Consider the following 22,304-nt stretch of genomic DNA (forward strand, 5'->3'; position numbering starts at 1 on the left):
GTAAGTTAACAATGTTATTAATACCTATCTAATAGGTATTAATAACCTTACTTAACGCCGGAGGCTCCTCACTTAAAGCATTCCGCATACATGTGATAAATAGCGTTCTTCACATTGTCCAGAATCTGCTCCACATCAAAATTTCGTCCCCGACAGGGTCAATTCAATTGAAGTATTTTTATTGTTTAAATACATGGTAGTTATGTTAACAATGTTATTAATACCTATCTAATAGGTATTAATAACCTCACTTAACGCCGGAGGCTCCTCACTTAAAGCATTCCGCATACATGTGATAAATAGCGTTCTTCACATTGTCCAGAATCTGCTCCACATCTTGTCTATCTCCTAAACTGCCGTCCATGATAATCCCCAACGCCAGCTTATCCTCATAGCCCAACAACGTCACGCCAACCCCAGTTGTGTCTTTATTGGGAACGAAAAATATCATCCGCCTGATTGGGTGACCAGAAAAGGTTACCGCGTGTTGCGGACCAATCATATTGCTGAGAGCCAGAGTACTGTGGGCGCTTTTGACGGCGCGTTTCAGTAACCAGTTTGGTAAACAGGGCATGATGTATTTGAGGATGTAGTGGTTCAGTAGTATTTCTTCGTCTCCCTTCAAGTTCGCGTATTTCTTGTGTATGAGGTCCGCTTTGCTCAAATGACTGACTGGCAGGTCGAACATACACACGGTAAAGTCGTTTCCTAGTTTGACCCTTTCCGTGCTCATTGGCACAGGGATAATAACGTTAATCCTTTCGGTATCATCGGCGAAATACGTTTCCAAACTGTCCGAAACCGCTTGGAGGACGATTTCGTTGAATGCGACTCCCCGAAAGGTCTTGATATGTTTGACCATTTCAAATAGGTTGTCGTCAAAGATGTAAGATATTATTTTGTTGTTGCTCAAAGGTTCTCCGTCTTGTGAGAGTTTTAGTTGAGAAATCACATTGAGTTTTAGTCGTTTTTTGGACTTTCTCCCTTATAGAGGCTTTATAGGCAGAGAGACCGAATGATCTTGAAAGCAAGACGGGCTGGGTGCACCCACAATAGACCGGTCCAGATCCGACTGCCAATGAGGCCTGTAGGACACAACTTAGCCCGTTTCAGTCTCCGAGGTCTGAGCTGAGCATGAGACGTACGTCATTGTATCGTGAGTTCGTGAGATGAGTTGTTCTGTGTTTGCTCCGAAAAACCTGGCTAGAAGGATAGATTCTGTTTGATAGAAGTTTAACGTCCCTGGTCACTGTATAATTACTGAGGTCTTTAGTGACGGTCTCTAGGCGAAAAACTACCCAGTCTGGAGTGATGCTGGGAAAAGCTTGCAGCGCGCGATTGTCCAGATGATCAGGATAGCAGAAAGTGAGCTATTCCGAGAACAAACCTCACCTATTTGGGATAAGGTTCACCTTAGGGCCGCTGGCGTCTTGACCACTACACCACTGAGGCAAGTTCCTAGCTCCTACATTGTCATAATATTATAAAGGTATTCTGTAAGACCATACGGTGATGTACTGTCCGTAAGGTATTCTTTACGGTATTTTTATACGGGCTCCATCTGAATATTCTAAATCATCCATTGCCCTTGGAGCTTTTTATATCATAAATTTTGGAAACAGGATACCATGTCAAGTACTAATGCTTTAGTATTAATTAATACTAATGCTTTAGTACCTATTAATTAATTATACCTACTTATATCATGTACCAATTGAATATCATGTTTTGTCAAAACAATAGCATCCATGAACTTCTAACATCGGAAGGGACAGTATCCTGTTCCATCTATCTTGAACTGATCATCTGGGACTATCTGTGAAATGTGAATATAACTAATAGGCTTCATTTCAACTGAAGAAAATTGAGGGACTGGATTATGGACAAATCATGACAGTGATCCACTGTGCTATATTGCAATCAAGCAGACTAAAAGCAACTTGAAACTCATTGGTAATATTAATTTATTTGTTGGTAATATGTTTCCCATTTGAATCAAATTATCGAATACTATTTAATTTATTTATTGGTTTTTAATAACCCAAGTTTGTCTTCTTAATTAACCTATTAAATTGTCATGAGGGACAGGTTCTCAGGTATTAGTTAGCTCGGATAATGGTGGTACTTAGATTTTTAGATTTGAATTGTGAGTAGAGCGTAATGGTTTTTGATTTTTAGTTCGTTAAGGTCTTCAAATTTAACTTTATTTATTTCGTCCTATACTTCGATGATCTTTGAAGGTGTACGTACTACATTTGTACAATAAAAAAAAAGGTAAAAAGTTCAATATCTAATTATTAGGTATTTGATCTCTGGAGGTGGGTTTCACCAACCTACTTTTCAGCTCCTAACAGCCCTGTTAAGCCTATACAAATCAAAGGGAACTTAACAGGCTGTTATCTTAACAGGCCTTCTAAGGGCTAAAAAAATGTTGGTGAAATCCATTCTGTACCTATATTAGGTTATGTTTGAAACTGTGTTGTCACCTACCTAAATTCGGATTCCAGAATTGTCCTCGCGAGGCTGAGTGCACCTCAAACTACAAGTAGTTCTGTCTGTCTTGGACACGTGACACTGTCAGATAGACCTGAAAGAAACGCCTGATCAGGTCGGCCTGTCAGGTCTACCTGATAGTGTGTGTGCTCCTCAGGTATCAGGTAGACCTTACAGGCGACCGTTTCAGCCGCTCAACAAGTACGGCTGAAAAGTTCCGCCAGGCAATACAATATTTATAACCGAAAAGTACTGAAGCAGTTTCGTGAAGACTACAAGAAGAGAGGGAAGAGAAGAAATTACTAATCTAAAAAATCTAGTGTAATGAACAGCTATCAAATTTCATAAAAATAAATGAATACTGCTGTTAAAGAAAGTAAAAATGGTCAAAATGTAGGTAGGTATCAGGTGTATTACCTAATTTGTTTTTTTTTTTTTTTTTTTTTTTTTTTTCTCTAAAATTACTTTTTTTTTTTAGGTGTTGGATAGTGGGGAACTGTAACAACGGAGGTCTTATCGTCCCGAAATCAAAGAGAACAGAAGGACAAGATAGTACCTTATCTGGTGTATGGAAAAGTTTGCTCCGGTCCGTAATCGAACTCGCGAACTAGCGCTTACAAAGCAGGCGCTGTAGACCAGACTTCTGAAGACAAAAGTTCTGATGTCGCGTCGCACAATCGAATCAAACATGTCAAGCGTGCCTGGAAGCGCGCGAACGTCACTAATTTGAAGCTACACCCGGACACGAAATAGAAACAATAAGGGGAAAAAATTGCTCCTTCTAAGAAAAGAACACTATTAGGTGTCTTGTGAAATGAGCTTTTGTTCGGACCAAATTAGACCAACAAAAAAGCAAAACTAAGAACCATTATTGTCTTGTGAATTTGGCTTTTGTTCGGGAATTCCAAAACAAACTTTCACCAAGTTCCATTATTTGGCTCGTTCCATCAATGGACAGTGTTTGACAGCCATAAATTTTCCGTGTTCGCCCTATTTCCGCGTTTATTCTTATTGACAAGTCATTCTTGAGTCTTACCCAAACAAACTCGATCCCGAATTGGCACTCTGATATACGACCTTTCTACCTTTCTTTTCGGGACATCATTTCCCAACGAATAATCGAATAAAGTCACGACAAAATAATTAACAAGTGTATAAAAAACGCAAAGACAAAAGATGAGTCAAGTAGGATAGGTCTGATTTCTCTCTACTTTTTCTTTGAGTTCAATGGTCCCAGGACACTTCCTTGAGGTCCTCCGAGGTGAAAATTTCTCTTTTACGACTCGACCGAATGCTTTCACAGATCCCTTTGTCCGACGTGGCTTTCTATTTACCCAATGTTGGATTACTATTTCCCATTTTATTATTATTAGGTATTATCATTTTGTTTTTGTCTTTCTTATTTGTTTTGTCTTTTTTTTTTTAAATTAAAAACAAACAAAATCTTTTTATAGCTTGTCAAACTTCTTTCTCAAGGAAGTCTTCAAAGCCGGAAGGCATCTAGAAATTAGGACAGGTATGGGTTGTTGGTTTTATTTTCTTTATTTTTATTATTATTATTATTATTTTTTTTTTTTTTCAAAGTCATCACTTGACAAGAAAGACCAACATTAGCTTTTCCATCATAACTTTTGAGACTTCACATGTGGATGGTTTGATTGTTCGTTGAACGTAGTAGCTACATACCTAAAGAAATCAAGTTAGGCACCTTCGTGTAAGGCTGTAAGATTTGTGCCTTTTCATCATTGTCTTTCAAACATAGTCGACCGGTCGGCGGCCGTCGATCCGATGAGGTGAATCTCGTCGAGGCCGTGTGGACGGTTCAGTCGATCGATGGCCGGTCGACTATGTGTGGACACACCTTTAGGACTTATTAGGTTTAGGTCTGAGGCTTTTCCCGCCCGTTCCGAACCCCCAGCAAACCTGTGTCTGTCAGACGGTCTGGACACACCTTTAGTAAATTCTTCACATGTCTCATACATGGGTACTAGTTTGCCATCTCTGACACCAGGAGGTTAATTAATTTAATTTATTAAGTTTCCATTTTTTTTCCAATAAAACTCTCAGAACATACAAATTTTTTATGTATAAATGGTACTCGTATACCCATCCGTATAAGCAGAGCTTGTGCCACGGATGGGGAAAGCAGATAGTTGTTAATGAATTCATTATGGCTAATGTGTTAGCTTATTGATGTGAGTACCTTATGTATCAGTGTGGCTAAGTTGTTTAGCTAATGTATCGGTGCTTAACCAAGGTCTTCAGGTCACCCATTATTCGGTGGTCCGTTATTGTCTAAATTGTCTTCACGTAGCGTTTTGTGATCGGTGGCGACGAATTATGCAATCGGGTAAAACATAATCGTATTATAATCTGACAATTTTCAATGGTATCATGGAAACTTTTTATGGTACAAAGCAAAAAATTGATGCCATAGGTGTATGGTCATGCTAACGAAGACCGATCACAAGAGAAAATGGTCTCTAAAATTTTCATAGCTTTGAATTTCCAGGTGGCATCACGGCTCTAAAGTTCTCAACTTCAGTGAACCAATGACCAATTTGTACTGGCGCATTCAACGTGCATAAAACAATCTCGGCCGCACAACTTTCCAGTCACCCTGTTTGTATCGTCAGATGGGATGCACACTATGGATTGTAGATACATTCGAAAACCAAGAAAGAAATAGGTCTTATCGTCCCGAAATCGAAGAGAGTAGGAAGACAGGATAGGAGAAGCCAGCCGTTCCGAGAATGACTTATCCGCTCAGGATAAAATCCGCCCCGGGCGGAAATCGAACCCGCGGCGTAGCGCTTACAAGGCAGACGCGCTACTAACCAAGCTATATAACTAGGCTGGCCCAAAACCGTTTGATCTTGACTTGATGTATTGAAAATAAATCTTGATATTCTTGATTCTCCAAAAGATGTCGATCAGCTGTTTTGAATCTTTCAATGTGTTGTCCTTTAGATAATAAAAACATTAATCGATTGTATATCCCAATCACCCGCGGCACACAGGGTAATAAAATCAACGATACATCGTTTATCACAAGAAGGTCTAACAGTAATAAAGCTTGAGGTCCTCCGAGGTGAAAATTTCTCTTTTACCTACGACTCGACCGAATGCTTTCACAGATCCCTTTGTCCGACGTGGCTTTCTATTTACCCAATGTTGGATTACTATCCCCCATTTTATTATTATTAGGTATTATCATTTTGTTTTTGTCTTTCTTATTTGTTTTGTCTTTTAGCCAACACCTGGGAGCAGCCTAAGACGCGTTTCGTTCTTATTTGAACTCATCAGTTAGACATAGCTCTCAGGTGCTGGCCACCCTTTTGTTTTGTAGAGGTTAGAATAACGGGATTTTGTTAAAAAAATTATCAAGTGCATTTATTACTTGAGGAACTGAGGGCTCTGGAAGGATTTCTGAAAAAAGATAGTTCTATTGGAGGTTGGAGTGGAAGAGGAACACTATTTCGCCCTGTCGTCGGCTCGGGGATAATATTGTGGCGGTGATTCCGATGGTATTTCCTCATTCCAAATCCTTCAAGTCAAAATGTCACAGACAAATCGGACAAGACTCACAGGAATCACACATTTTCACAAACCTCAGTGGTGTAATGTGAGCCTCAGGCTTCACCCTTCACGGTTATACAAGAATGAAGTTCGTAGAAGCCTAACCCAACCTTTAATGCTGTTCGCCACTACATCTAAGCCTCAGAAGGGGTTTTTTGTGTACGGACTTACAGAGTTAAGCTGGATACATACATTGACATTAAACTTCTCTCAAGGAAAAATACTAGTTCCAGTAATGGTATAGGTACGTGTTAATTTGGACATTTTTGTCTTATTATTAGTAGTATTTTAGTCTCTCGAGCCACACTCGGCCCTGCGTTTTCTATGTAAGATTATATTTGTGTTGAGTGTTGTTGTGAGCGCCACAGTACTCCCCCCCAAGTGACAGCGGGTTCCGAGGCAGTTCTGTCTGTCTTGGACACGTGACACTATCGGATAGACCTGAAAGAAACGCCTGATCAGGTCGGCCTGTCAGCTCTACCTGATAGTATGTGTGCTCCTCGGGTATCAGGTAGACCTCACAGGTGGACCGTTTCAGCCGCTCAACAAGTACGGCTGAAAAGGTCCGCCAGGCAATACAATTTATAACCGAAAAGTACTGAAGCAGTTTCGTGAATACTACAAAAAGAGAGGGAAGAGAAGAAATTACTAATCTAAAAAATCTAGTGGAATGAACAGCTATCAAAAATTTCATAAAAAATAAATGAATACTGCTGTTAAAGAAAGTAAAAATGGTCAAAATACCTAGATATGTAGGTAGGTATCAGGTGTATTACCTAATTTGTCATTTTTTTTTTTCCTGTTCAAAAATTATCACATTAACAGAACTGCTAGGTGTAGGTATGTGAATTTCATCGAAATTGCAAAAAAAAAAAATGACAAATGTTTGGTTCTCTAGGCAGGTACATGGCGAGGTGGTTTGTGCTGTCTAAGCTAGCGGTAACTTTCCGATACTCCCAACAGTTTTGTTCAAGGAGATTCATTTCCAAGAGCTATGGCGACTCTGATCTCTGTCTTCAAAACCTAAAGGTGTGTCCACACATAGTCGACCGGACGTCGATCCACAATAAATTCAAGATCGACGGCCGTCGTCTATGTGTGGACGCACCTTAAGAGACTTTTCTGTCCTCTCGTTGTAAGTATGTATGCAATATCGAGTATGATATGTACAGGACAAAGAAGGGTAAACTGCACTGTTTCTGCAGCTGAAAACTTGGTTCGTCATGATGTCAAAATTCATCAAATTCGCAAACCGTTCAAGAGTTTATCGCGTCACAATTTTTTGGATCCAGCTTTGGTACCTGAGTTCTGGTCCAAGATGCAATAGTCCTACACACTGGACTCCAGACAGGAATTTCGTTAGAAAAGTCCCTCATTTCAATGTAATGTAAGTTTTGGTCCAGGGTGCAATATTCCCCTGGACTCCACACACAGGGATTTCGTTAGAAAAGTCCCTCATTTTTAATGTAAGTTCTGTTCTAATTCTCAAGGAACATACCCTATCTAATAAAATGTAATTCAATTCTGTGTGTTACAAAAAAAAAGTTTTGAGTTTTGAACTTTAGCTGGAACTGTATGTATGCAAGTTCGACCTCCCTTGTTTGTATCAACAATAAACCGGTGAACTGGACTCCACACACAGGGATTTCATTAGAAAAGTCCCTCATTTTTAATGTAAGTTCTGTTCTAATTCTCAAGGAACTTACCCTATCCAATAATATGTATTTGAATTCTGTGTGTTACAAAAAAAAGTTTTGAGTTTTGAACTTTAGCTGGAACTGTATGTATGCAAGTTCGACCTCCCTTGTTTGTATCAACAATAAACCGGTGAGTACCATGGTTAGAAGTCGATAATCCTCCATGACTCACTCAATTGGCAATTAAGATTGGGCTTCCAGGCTGTATAATTTGATTAGAATTAATTTTCGATTGGATAACACATGAATGGCAATGGATCTCATGTGCTTGTGGATTAGGTAATTATTTTTTTCATCAATAGACTCGTAGTGTCTTGTTTAATAATGACAGTATAATTTGGTTCCCTTCTAGCTCCTAGCAACTATGATCTATGAGCGGTTCTTGCACACCTTACATAATCTTCACCAAATCTCTCGGGCGGGAATTCACACAAGGGCAAATCTGGTTGACGCTTGGTGTTTGGTTCTCTAGGTAGGAACATGGCGAGGTGGTTTGTGCTGTCTAAGTTAGCAGTAACTTTCCGATGCTCCTGACAGTTTTGTTCAACGAGATTCATTTCCAAGAGCTATGGCAACTCTGATCTCTGTCTTCAAAACCTAAAGGTGTGTCCACACCGGACGTCGACCGGACGTCGATCCACAATAAATTCAAGATCGACGGCCGTTGACTATGTGTGGACGCACCTTAAGAAACTTTTCTGTCCTCTCGTTGTAAGTATGTACGTATGTAGTATCGAGTATGATATGTTCAGGACAAAGTAGGGTAAACTGCACTGTTTCTGCAGCTGAAAACTTGGTTCGTCATGATGTCAAAATTCATCAAACTCGCAAACCGTTCAAGAGTTTATCGCGTCACAATTTTTTGGATCCAGCTTTGGTACCTGTCTGGTCCAAGATGCAACAGTCCTACACACTGGACTCCACACACAGGGATTTCCTTAGAAAAGTCCCTCATTTCAATGTAATGTAGCTTTGGTCCAGGGTGCAATATTCCACTGGACTCCACACACAGGGATTTCGTTAGAAAAGTCCCTCATTTCAATGTAATGTAAGTTTTGGTCCAGGGTGCAATATTTCCCTGGACTCCACATACAGGGATTTCGTTAGAAAAGTCCCTCATTTCAATGTAATGTAAGTTTTGGTCCAGGGTACAATATTCCCCTGGACTCCACACACAGGGATTTCGTTAGTTCTCAAGGAACTTACCCTATATAATAATATGTAATTGAATTCTGTGTGTTACAAAAAAAGTTTTGAGTTTTGAACTTTAGCTGGAACTGTATGTATGCAAGTTCGACCTCCCTTGTTTGTATCAACAATAAACCGGTGAACGGGTGACCAGAAAAGGTTACCGCGTGTTGCGGACCAATCATATTGCTCAGAGCCAGCGTACTGTGGGCGCTTTTGACGGCGCGTTTCAGTAACCAGTTTGGTAAACAGGGCATGATGTATTTGAGGATGTAGTAGTTCAGTAGTATTTCTTCGTCTCCCTTCAAGTTCGCGTAATTCTTGTGTATGAGGTCCGCTTTGCTCAAATGACTGACTGGCAGGTCGAACATACACACGGTGAAGTCGTTTCCTAGTTTGACCCTTTCCGTGCTCATTGGCACAGGGATAATAACGTTAACCCTTTCGGTATCATCGGCGAAATACGTTTAACCGGTGAAGTGATCAATTGATCAATGTTACTTCATGAACTTGTTCACTTGTTGGTCACGTTTATCAACTCACCTTTTCCTGCAACGTTTGAAACGTTTCCTCAACCGAAGGTCGACCGTTTGTTTCCGATGCCAATGTCCCGGCAAAGGTCATCAGCAGCAAAGTTCAAGGGACTTTTCCTCCGGCCAGAATGAGGGGAACCTTGGGGGGATTTCCAAAACCTGTTGAACACTTGCCAGACAGTTCGAATGTGGAAAAAATACGTTTCCAAACTGTCTGAAACCGCTTGGAGGACGATTTCGTTGAATGTGACTCCCCGAAAGGTCTTGATATGTTTGACCATTTCAAATAGGTTGTCGTCAAAGATGTAAGATATTATTTTGTTGTTGCTCAAAGGTTTAGAGTGGAGTGGATTCCTGTCGACTCTTTTGGTGAGAAAGTTGATTGGGACGTAAACGAGTCGCGAGAGTTTTTCTTTTAGTTTCTTCAAAGTCATTGCGGGTCTTCTCAAATAGCAACTTGAGAAAACGACTTGGTTCAATAGTGATTCCAGTGCTTCCACGGCTTTTTGACAGTCTGGTAAGATTGTTGATGCGAATTTGGTCTTGCATAGAAAACGACTTGGTTCAATAGTGATTCCAGTGCTTCCACGGCCTTTTGACAGTCTGGTAAGATTGTTGATGCGAATTTGGTCTTGCATGAGAAACAATCTAGTATGATTGATGAATTTAGAGGTGACAATGGTGTGTAGTACAAATCGTTCATGTAAAGAGTGCCCACTCGCTTTTCTGATAAATCTAGCATGAGAAACAATCCAGTATGATTGATGAATTTAGAGGTGACAATGGTGTGTAGTACAAATCGTTCATGTAAAGAGTGCCCACTCGCTTTTCTGATAAATCTAATGGTGGAAATTTTCGTGCATGAAGTTTACCATTTTCAGTGTCTCGTACAACTAGACTGTCCTCTTTAACTGTTTCTCTACTTGGTTTGTTGGATTTGTCGTCACTTTTAGTTGTGTCTCTATTTGAAACGGTGGCACTGCCACTTTTATTTGCGTCCACTTTTTCTTCGCTTGCCGTTTCGCCCTCTACATCTTTATTGTCAATATCATCTCTGGTCGCACCTTTTTTGATGAAGCTCTTCGTTTTACTTTTCAACAGATTCCAATTCAACCTTGCCACGTTTGGTTTGAAGAAGCTGGGTTTCGAGCCTTTTTCCGGCGATTGCTCTGTGATTTCGTCTCGCGGAAAACGACTTGGTTCAATAGTGATTCCAGTGCTTCCACGGCTTTTTGACAGTCTGGTAAGATTGTTGATGCGAATTTGGTCTTACATGAGAAACAATCCAGTATGATTGATGAATTTAGAGGTGACAATGGTGTATAGTACAAATCGTTCATGTAAAGAGTGCCAACTCGCTTTTCTGACAAATCTAATGGTGGAAATTCTCGTGCATGGAGTTTACCATTTTTAGTGTCTGGCACAACCAGACTGTCCTTTTTAACTGTTTCTCTACTTGGTTTATTGGATTTGTCGCCACTGTTATTTGCGTCCACTTTTTCTTCGCTTGCCGTTTCGCCCTCTACATCTTTATTGTCAATATCATCTCTGGTCGCACCTCTTTTGATGAAGCTCTTCGTTTTGCTTTTCAGCAGATTCCAATTCAACCTTGCCACGTTTGGTTTGAAGAAGCTGGGTTTCGAGCCTTTTTCCGGCGATTGCTCTGTGATTTCGTCTCGCATTGGGTTCATATAAAACTTCTCACCACAATACAATTCGACTTTCTCACCCACATCTTCTTCATAGAGTTCCGTTTTACATTCCCTTTTTGCCCTGGGCTCTGGCCTGGCCCTGGAAACTTTTGGGCTCAAGTTTGGGGCATTTTTGTTTGGGGGCATCTTTGCTGGTTGGAGCAAAGTTTTGGGCATTTTTGTTTTCTCACAGAAGCTCCTAATATCCCTCTTTCTAGCACTTCCTTCCGCTTCATCTTCCAAATTTTCGGTACCATCCCCCGTCACTACGGACACTTTCCCAGTTTTATCCCCAGTATTGCCAACTGACTCCGTGAGTACATTGAGAAACAAATCCACCAACCCCTGCCCATCGGCAACACTGTGATGGACTCTAAACAGGACGGGCCTTAGCGGTCCTTCCTTCATCTGAATCATCTTGTCTATCAGAATCACTTCCCAATTGGTCGAATCGCCGAGCGGCAGGTCCAAATTGCTCAGACTCGAAACGACCGATTTGAGCTCAGTCTCCGAGATATTTTGGTTTTCTCCTGGTAAATTTGTCCGGAAAATATACAATTCGACTTTCTCACCCACATCTTCTTCATCGAGTTCCGTTTTACATCCCCTTTTTGCCCTGGGCTCTGGCCTGGCCCTGGCAAGTTTTGGGCTCAAGTTTGGGGCATTTTTGTTCGGGGGCATCTTTGCTGGTTGGGGCAAAGTTTTGGGCATTTTTGTTTTCTCACAGAAGCTCCTAATATCCCTCTTTCTAGCACTTCCTTCCGCTCCATCTTCCAAATTTTCGGTACCATCCCCCGTCACTACGGACACTTTCCCAGTTTTATCCTCAGTATTGCCAACTGACTCCGTGAGGACATCGAGAAACAAATCCACCAACCCGTTCCCATCGGCAACACTGTGATGGACTCTAAACAGGACGGGCCTTAGCGGTCCTTCCTTCATCTGAATCAGCTTGTCTATCAGAACCACTTCCCAATTGGTCGAATCGCCGAGCGGCAGGTCCAAATTGCTCAGACTCGAAATGACCGATTTGAGCTCAGCCTCCGAGATATTTTGGTTTTCTCCTGGTAAATTTGTCCGGAAAATCCTCACGTGATCTGAGATGAGAGTTCTCCTGTGTGTCCAATAGGGGAAGGCGGAGCTGGAGTGCCTTCGCCATAGCAGTTTCTGGTATTTGTGCTCCAACCGATGGAGTAGCCTTTGTTCGAGGGTTGTCTGGATTAGGTTGATGCACTCGTGACTGTCTGAAAAAGGAGATCAACCATAGAAATAAATTCGTGAGTTCGTGAGATCAGTTGTTCTGTGTTTGCTCCGAAAAACCTGGCTAGAAGGATAGATTTTGTTTGATAGAAGTTTAACGTCCCTGGTCACTGTATAATTGCTGAGGTCTTTAGTGACGGTCTTAAGGCGAAAAACTACCCAGTCTGGAGTGATGCTGGGAAAAGCTTGAGGTCTTTAGTGACGGTCTTAAGGCGAAAAACTACCTACCCAGTCTGGAGTGATGCTGGGAAAAGCTTGCAGCACGCGATTACCCAGATAGTCAGGATAGCAGAAAGTGAGCTATTCCGAGAACAAACCTCACCTATTTGGGATAAAGTTCACCTTAGGGCCGCTGGCGTCTTGACCACTACACCACTGAGGCAAGTTCCTAGCTCCTACTTAGTTCGGTCTTTCTTAACGGCTTAACGCCGAGACTGGGATTGAACTCACACCTTCCTGATTACAAGGCGAGCGTCCACCGATTCACCGAGGCAGGCTCTTGCCTTTCTTGACACCGAGGTGGGTGAACGGTTTAAGAAATAAATAAATTAAACCAACTGTAGGTAGTAGATACCTACATTGAAATTCTATATTAGTTATATGTACCTTCATAATTACCTTCTGACTCTCTCTCTCTCCTCCTCCTCCTCCTCCTCCTCCTCCTCTCTTTTCCAAAAGGGTTGATGTTGATAGAGGGAACTGTAACAAATTAGGTCTAATAGTCCCGAAATAGAGGATTGAAAGAGGACAGTATAGGAGAAAGCTCGCAGATCCGAGAAGGAACCTTATCTGTTTAGCATAACATTTGCGAAGGGCGGGAATCGAACCCGCGACCTAGCGCTCACAAGTCGTAACCTTTTTGTTTGAAGCTTTCAAGTTTACTTACCTTTCTGTTTGAAGCTTTCAAGTTTAGTTTGCTTTGTGTTTGAAGCTTTGATGTCGTTTGAAGCTTGAACGGTTTAATTTGAATAGTGAAATCAGAATTCTCCCATCACCTGTTCCTATCCAATCAGCCGGGCATTGACCTTAGCTTACGCATTTTGTAACGTCCAAGTCTTTCAGTCCAGGACCTGGTACCAATACTGGACTTGGTAGTAGTACTGTGGACTTGGTACCAGTAGTACCTACTGGACTTGGGAGAGACTTGGTCCGAGAGTAACTTGGGTGCTTTGACTTCGGTGTGTAACGTCTTCGGTGTTTCATCCGTGGTTCAAATAAAATTGTGGACCATCAGGGTAGCTTTCGTTACGAATTTTCATCAGTAAATGGTTTCTTCAAATTAAATTGATCCCAAGGGCAAGGAAACTTGGACCCTAAACAAATAGAGTGGGCCTGAAGGCATGTGATGTGTTCCAATCCACTCGACCCCACCTAGAATTGTGGGACCATTGCCCACCTCTGTGGTCAAGAGCACTGACTCTCAACCCGGAGTTGTTGGGTTCGAAAACCCGACCAAGGCGGAAATTAGCGAACTTTTCAGCTCTTGGATAAGCATTAAAAAAGAATACCTATGCCTTGAAGTAATGCGAAAGCGCTACCGAGATCGACGGCCATAGATTATGTGTGCACGGACACACCTTTAGATTGGATTTATCTCAAGATTTGGACTGATTAGTTCAAACCTCGAGTGGATAATGGATATTTATAGAAATAAGTATGCCCCGTGGGTCAGAAGAGGTGAGAGAATCTCATATCTAGAATTCAAAGACCTTAGAGTTGAGAGTGTTTTAGAGATCTCCGAAACTCAATCGCCAGTAAGATTTGTGGCACTTTCGTTTTCTCTTGAAGTCTCGAATAGTCACAGGTTCCGAGGTAGTTCTGTCTGCCTGAAGGCATGTGATGTGTTCCAATCCACTCGACTCCACATAGAATTGTGGGACCATTGCCCACCTCTGTGGTCAAGAGCACTGACTCTCAACCCGGAGTTGTTGGGTTCGAACCCCGACCAAGGCGGAAATTACCGAACTTTTCAACTCTTGGATAAGTATTAAAAAAAGAATATGCCTTGAAGTACCTAATGCGAAAGCGGTACCGAGAGCGACGGCCATAGATTATGTGTGCACGGACATACCGTTAGATCGGATTTATCTCAAGATTTGGACTGATTAGTTCAAACCTCGAGTGGATAATGGATATTTGTAGAAATTAGTAGGCCCCGTGGGTCAGAAAAGATGAGAGAATCTCATATCTAGAATTCAAAGACCTTAGAGTTGAGAGTGTTTTAGAGATCTCCGAAACTCAATCGCCAGTAAGATTTGTGAATAGTAATGCCATAGGGTTCGATAGAGTCTGAGTAGGATAAGCAGGGAAAGTAACACTGGAGAGGCGCAAACTAGGGCCCCTACCACGAGTAGGGCGGACAATAGGGACGTTCCCTGTAAAAAAAAAGGATGTCACAAATATTTTTCAGCCCCTAGAAGGCTTGATGAGTTCCATTTGATTTGTGTTGGCTTAACAGGACTCTTAAGCTATTATAAAGCTCTGTCCACACATAGTCGAAGGCCGTTGATCGATGTCGACTGAAACCGTCCACATTGCCTCGACAACATTGTGGACACAGTTTTACGGGCTAGAAAGAAGGTTGATGAAATTCACCCATAACATTTAAGCCGCTCTTTCCTTTTAACAAACGGAATAATACGAGGAGTTCAGAAATACTGATTAAAAGACTTGTAATCTTAGGCCAGCCACTCACTATCAGTGCCCTAAATCACCAAAGTATGGAAAAGGATCTTACAAGTGTAATAGCCAATGGAAAAGCAGAATTTTGAATTTGGACGAATCATATCAAAATATGGAATTGTAAATACTTTTCCATACTTTGGTGATTTAGGGAACAGGTAGACCTTACGAGTCCTCCTGCCAGGTCTACCTGATAGTGAGTAGCTGGCTTTATACATGATATTTGGCTACTTGGTGTTATAGATACCAACTTACATTCTCATGTCGAACATTGTAGAGACTCTTCAGGACAGCTGCGGACAGGATAGTCCCAGCAAGAACGTGTGGACAGGACAGATCAGTATCCTGAGCCAAAGTGGTAATGACACGTGTCCCATTCATCTTTTGTACAGCCAGGTCCATTTTGGAAACTCAAACAAGCTTCATTTGTTGATGTACTTTTGAAGAAAGTCCTTATTTCCCTATAGGTATAATCGAATGCTTTTAAGGACGAAAGGGCCGTTTGCTAAAAATCACATTATTTCTATTTAAAAAGGAAAATTAATTTCTATTAAAAAATTTCATAGGAAAATTAAAAAATCTGGTGTGAACATCACACGACTTTCCTTATCCTATTGAATGATGCTTATTTGAGTGTTCTTTTACCATAACTTTTACAATATGTCTAACCGTTTTGTCGCTATAGCTGAAAACCGCCAAAAAACGGTCGAAATCTGTCCAAAAGCGGTCAAAATACCGCCAAGCGCAGCAACCATCTCAACCAAACGTTTTGTATCGCATCCTTGTCACATTTGACATCTACATACCAAATTTCAAGTCTCTAGCTCTTACCGTTCTCGAGATATTTTGTTTACAGACACACGGACACACAGACACAGACACGGACCAATGGCTGAAACTTTGGATTTAGGCTCTAGGGACCTCAAAACGTGAAAATTTGACCCGATTACATTACTTTCCTTCCTATAGGATAAGGAAAGTAAAAAAGAGGACCACTTCCCAATTGGTCGAATCGCCGAGCGGCAGGTCCAAATTGCTCAGACTCGAAATGACCGATTTGAGCTCAGCCTCCGAGATATTTTGGTTTTCTCCTGGTAAATTTGTCCGGAAAATCCTCACGTGATCTGAGATGAGAGTTCTCCTGTGTGTCCAATAGGGGAAGGCGGAGCTGGAGTGCCTTCGCCATAGCAGTTTCTGGTATTTGTGCTCCAACCGATGGAGTAGCCTTTGTTCGAGGGTTGTCTGGATTAGGTTGATGCACTCGTGACTGTCTGAAAAAGGAGATCAACCATAGAAATAAATAAATTAAACCAACTGTAGGTAGTAGATACCTACATTGAAATTCTATATTAGTTATATGTACCTTCATAATTACCTTCTGACTCTCTCTCTCTCCTCCTCCTCCTCCTCCTCCTCCTCCTCTCTTTTCCAAAAGGGTTGATGTTGATAGAGGGAACTGTAACAAATTAGGTCTAATAGTCCCGAAATAGAGGATTGAAAGAGGACAGTATAGGAGAAAGCTCGCAGATCCGAGAAGGAACCTTATCTGTTTAGCATAACATTTGCGAAGGGCGGGAATCGAACCCGCGACCTAGCGCTCACAAGTCGTAACCTTTTTGTTTGAAGCTTTCAAGTTTACTTACCTTTCTGTTTGAAGCTTTCAAGTTTAGTTTGCTTTGTGTTTGAAGCTTTGATGTCGTTTGAAGCTTACCTCCGTGTTTAATGTCCACTTACGTTTCTGTTCAAAGTCAACTTACCTTGCTGTTTGAAGTCGACTTACTCTTCGTGTTTGAAGTCTACTTACCTTTCTGTTTGAAGTCCACGAAGGCCAGAATATTAATCGTACTCTTCGACAGCGGGTCATCCGTTGCCCAGAAAGCATCTGGACCGTCAAGCAGACCCTGGTAGACCTCTCCTATCGTTAGGGTCAGATAGTAATGCCATAGGGTTCGATGGAGTCTGAGTAGGATAAGCAGGGAAAGTAACACTGGAGAGGCGCAAACTAGGGCCCCTAGCACGAGTAGGGCGGACAATAGGGACGTTCCCTGTAAAAAAAAAAAAATAAAATGTCACAAATATTTTTCAGCCCCCAGAAGGCTTGATGAGTTCCATTTGATTTGTGTTGACTTAACAGGACTCTTAAGCTAACATAAATCTGTGTCCACACTTAGTCGAAGGCCGTCGATCGATGTCGACTGAAACCGTCCACATTGCCTCGACAACATTGTGGACACAGTTTTACGGGCTAGAAAGAAGGTTGATAAAATTCACCCATAACATTCGAGCCGCTCTTTCCTTTTAGCAAACAGAATAATTTGAGGAGTTCAGAAATACTGATTAAAAGACTTGTAATCTTAGGCCAGCCCCTCACTATCAGGTATAGACCTTACGGGTCCTCCTGTCAGGTCTACCTGATAGTGAGTAGCTGGCTTTATACATGATATTTGGCTACTTGGTGTAACCAACTTACATTATCATGTCGAACATTGTAGAGACTCTTCAGGACCGCTGCGGACAGGATAGTCCCAGCAACAACGTGTGGACAGGACAGATCAGTATCCTGAGCCAAAGTGGTAATGACACGTGTCCCATTCATCCTTTGTACGGCCAGGTCCATTTTGGAAACTCAAACAAGCTTCATTTGTTGATGTAATTTTGAAGAAAGTCCTTATTTCCCCATAGATATAATCGAATCCTTTTAAAGACGAAAGGGCCGTTTGCTAAAAATCACCGCGTTATTTCTATTTAAAAAGGAAAATTAATTTCTATTAAAAAATTGCATAGGAAAATTAAAAATCAAAAAAATTCATAAGAAAATTAAAAATTTCATAGGAAAACGAAAGGGTTAGAGTTGGACCTGGGGGGTAGCGTGTGCTTTGGGCCGAGGGGAGAGGTGAGAAAAAGAGTGTTACCAATTTGACGTTAGAATCATTTATATATCATGTGGTCCAATAAAGAAACTAATATTTTTTCACTGGATATGTTCATGTTTCTAACTTCAATTAGAGGATGGAAGAGAAAAGACCTATAGTATGTTTAGTGGATAAGACAAATTTGCAAATTACCCAATTCCTAGTTTACATCAAGAGTTGATTGATGAGTGACATCATTTCATTATTGTTAAGTTTCTAATTGCTAAGAGTATAAACGTACAGTTTCTATCTGGCCCATCACTTTCAAAAATCTGAAGGGAAAAAGACACCGATTTTTATTTTAAGATAAGCACCTAATTACGAATAATTGGTTATTCCCAAGTTACAAGAGACAGCTGCCCATGGACACAAAAGGTATCCCTAACCCTAAGATGTTTTCAGGATAGTTAAAATTAGAACGTCAAACAGAACCATCCTTGGGGTCCTTTGCATAAAAAAACACCGGGGTCAACGAACCCAAAAATGACGCCACTCCGAAAGGTTACTGTGAGAACAGCTGCACGGCAGGTCACACGGACCTTTGAGAGAAAAGGTATCAAGGACAGAAATTCTGATAATACCCTGGAGCCGAGCTGGGAAACATTCCCAAACAATGGCTCGGTATGCAGAAGATTATACGAAAAAAAAAGTTTAAAAAATATATATATAAAAAAAGACCAGAAGACTTGATTTTGTTAACAATTGGCTAGATAATGAGGATAAAAATAAAATTATCCAGTGTTAAAAAAGAAGACAAAAAACAGTAGAGGCTATTTTGAGCCTGAAAAAAAAACTAATAAGAATAAAAATAAAAAAAAGTGAAAAAAAAAAAATGGATAACCTCCTCCACTTTAGAGCGTTGACCTATTTATATAAAAAACAAACCCAGATGAACACAATTCAAGGCTGTTTGAAGGGACCCAAAGATACCTTGGCGAGGTCAATGCCCTCGGATGGTTGTACAATAGGATCTTTTTTACAATCTTCGAGAGTGAATGGCCACTGAGACGAGGACCCGGTAATGTTAATAACATTATTACTACCTGGTTGTATGCATAATGGTTATAATACATAATGTATTATAATCTATATAAATGATTGTACGTATTAAGTATAATCTATACATAAATATCTATATAAATAATTTTTATGTATCTAAAATTTTGGGATTACAACAGAAGTGTTACGTTACGTCTACAGGTAAATTGGATGTGTTGGTGTGTTCGTGTGATTTACTTTGGATTATGTTGCTGGATCGTATTGTGTTCGATGAGAAGGGATTTTTTGAATTAGGAAGGTTTTTAAGGTGGATTTCTTGTTTTGGCCTAAATTTTTATGGCATTATAAAGGTTGATGTGACGTCAAAGTTTTGCGAAATGTGAAAGTTGCTTTCAGGAAAGCCCAAACCTTTTGAAAGTCCTTCCTGATTCATAGAATCAGGTTGAAAGTCCTTCTTATCCAACACAATACGAACAACATAACATATACATATATGGCTTATTAAGCAAAAGGAAATCACACAAAACCCAATCCAAAGAAGGGTTCTCTTCCACCGAAATCTTCCGGCCCAATAAGACATCCCTGTGTGGTGTCGTTGACTTACCATGATTCTCGCCTCCATGGCTTTCTTGCCCTTGCCCAGACAGGTGACTCCAAAGTGGCGTAGCCTCTCATGAACAAACTTCCTTTGGTCCTTCCACAGTTTGCCGTCAGTGTTGACAACGCCTGTAATCAACAAAACGATCTCTTGAGTAAACTTTGCACTTTTGATAAGGTGATATCAATTAACTCCCACGCACCTTATCACGCTAAATTCTGTGATATAAAGAGCCTTTATTTAATAGTCCATTAATCCGATTAAAACACTATTAGACCATGTGATTATGTCCCAATTCGACCTGCAGCTAGAAAGGTGATCTGGGCTGAGTTAATAAAAGCGGATTTACCTAATTTTTGCATATATTTAACGGCATATTCACGTCACAGCAGCTATTTTTAATGGTTGCAAGGTTTTTAAAGGTTTTTCTTCTGTAATATTACGTCACACCTTGTCAAAAAATGACACTGCTTATGAACGTGGGCCTCATCGCCAATGTAACCTATTTTACAATTGAATCGTACGAAAAATCTAACAAAACGATCTCTTGAGTAAACTTTGCACTTTTGATAAGGTGATATCAATTAACTCCCACGCCGCAGCTAGAAAGGTGATCTAGGCTGAGTAAAAGCGGATTTTCCTACTTTTTGCATATATTTAACGGCATATTCACGTCACAGCAGCTATTTTTAATGGTTGCAAAGTTTTTAAAGGTTTTTCTTCTGTAATATTACGTCACACCTTGTCAAAAAAAAAAAAAAAATGACACTGCTTATGAACGTGGGCCTAATCGCTAATGTAGCCTATTTCACAATTGAATCGTACGAAAAATCTATCAAAACGATCTCTTGAGTAAACTTTGCACTTTTGATAAGGTGATATCAATTAACTCCCACGCACCTTATCACGCTGAATTCTGTGATATAAAGAGCCTTTATTTAATAGTCCATTAATCCGATTAAAACACCATTAGACCATGTGATTATGTCCCAATTCGACCAGTCGGACCATAGTTTATGTAAAATATCTCTTATACATAGCAGAATATAGCAGATATACGAAATCATGTATGTACCTATACGTATACAAATACATACATAACAAAAAGCGTGTACATTTATGTAAAATATCTCTTATACATAGCAGAATATAGCAGATATACGAAATCATGTATGTACCTATACGTATACAAATACATACATAATTCACTCTAATCAGTAAAAACTTACATAATTAATTAAATATTTACACAAGGCATCGCCTTTAAAATCTCACGATGATACTACGCAGCTAACCTCGTGTAAAAAATAGTAGGTACGCGAAAATTAGATTGTATAGAAAATTAGTGAAAAAGGTCATTCAGATAAATTAATGATCTAACACCGATTTGGTCCAGGGCTGGAAGCAGATACGGACTGTCTAAATGTGTTTTCAGCATTTCTGAACCGTTTAAATAGCCTATGCCAATATTGCCCGTGTTTAATTGTGCTTGTCCGTGTACTTGTACTGTGTCTTTTGGATGTTCTTTTTATGGACAAGGAGAGTAAAAATGATTTCACAAATATGATAACAACACAGATTAATTGGATCCTTGGGCTACAAAAGGGTTAAACTCCTCCCAGAAGATTTGTAGGTCTCTGATAGGAGGACCAGAATCCCATCCGGTCGTTTTGATTGGTGGAATCTACTGATCCGTATCCTCTGACCAAGACGGGAATCACCACAAAACTTCCTTAATACTGATCAAGCCATATTGATTAGGCAGACTGCATAACAAACTATTGTTTTTGTCGGCTGAATCAATCTTCTTGCGTTGTATTCATATTGAATGATTTGATGCTCGTAATATTAGGGGATTTAATTCTAAACTGCTCTGAAACTTAATTTTCATTAGTTCCGACGGTATATTCCTAGACCCAATTATGTTGTACATCAATTACGTCCATCAAACAAGCAAAAAAAAATATAAAAAAGATGAGCCAAAGAATACAACTCTTGCTCTAAGGAATTCAAAATAAAAATCTGATAAAGAAAAATCCCAACTAAAAATCTGACAAAGGAAGTACGACTCGGCCGTTCACTCTCAAATTCACAAAGAGAGGACAAACTACCGAGTTCAACCAACTAAAGAGATTGATGACCCGAATGACCTCTCACAGAAGCGTGTCAATAGTGTAGGGGGATAATTAAATTCTCATAACATACTAATTATAATAGCTGTAATTATTGTTTGAATGACCTCTCACAGAAGCGTGTCAATAGTGTAGGGGGATAATTAAATTCTCATAACATACTAATTATAATAGCTGTAATTATTGTTATAACTAATGATGCAGTTTTACATGGTTTTATATGCATGAGAACCAAGAACAAACGCATTAGCGCAACCTTTACAAGAGTTGACGAGATCACAATGAAATCTTTAGCCCAGAAGCCAGAAGACTGGTAACTGGACATCGCTTAATTTGACATTAGGTCATATTACAACCTACAAAAGACTGGATACTGGACATCCATCATAAATAAGTAGGTATCATAATCCATCGCATCGCTTAATTTTACATTAGGTTTACGATAATCACCCGAAAATGTTGACGAGACAAATTGGTCGATTATGAGGTAATTATGATGAGCAATTATCTTTCGTGAAATAATCTCAGGTAGGACCACGT

General features: G+C 40.3%; 1 protein-coding gene across 1 annotated transcript; it reads right to left on the reverse strand.

Moving 5' to 3' along the window:
• Window positions 1-262: 262 nt before the first annotated feature.
• On the reverse strand, window positions 263-17,953 carry LOC103510499. Its single transcript, XM_026824527.1, has 11 exons — window positions 17,594-17,953; window positions 16,928-17,168; window positions 16,117-16,394; window positions 15,379-15,504; window positions 13,328-13,331; window positions 10,764-12,425; window positions 10,363-10,671; window positions 9,985-10,225; window positions 9,122-9,368; window positions 1,762-1,816; window positions 263-924 (listed from the first exon to the last, which is right to left on the reverse strand). Exons 1-11 carry the CDS (start codon window positions 17,738-17,740, stop codon window positions 269-271), a joined length of 3,966 nt encoding a protein of 1,321 aa, XP_026680328.1. The 5' UTR covers window positions 17,741-17,953; the 3' UTR covers window positions 263-268.
• Between the last annotated feature and the right edge of the window lie 4,351 nt (window positions 17,954-22,304).

The sequence above is a fragment of the Diaphorina citri genome, unplaced genomic scaffold (assembly GCF_000475195.1).
Source record: "Diaphorina citri unplaced genomic scaffold, Diaci psyllid genome assembly version 1.1 scaffold604, whole genome shotgun sequence".
Lineage (NCBI taxonomy): Eukaryota > Metazoa > Arthropoda > Insecta > Hemiptera > Psyllidae > Diaphorina > Diaphorina citri.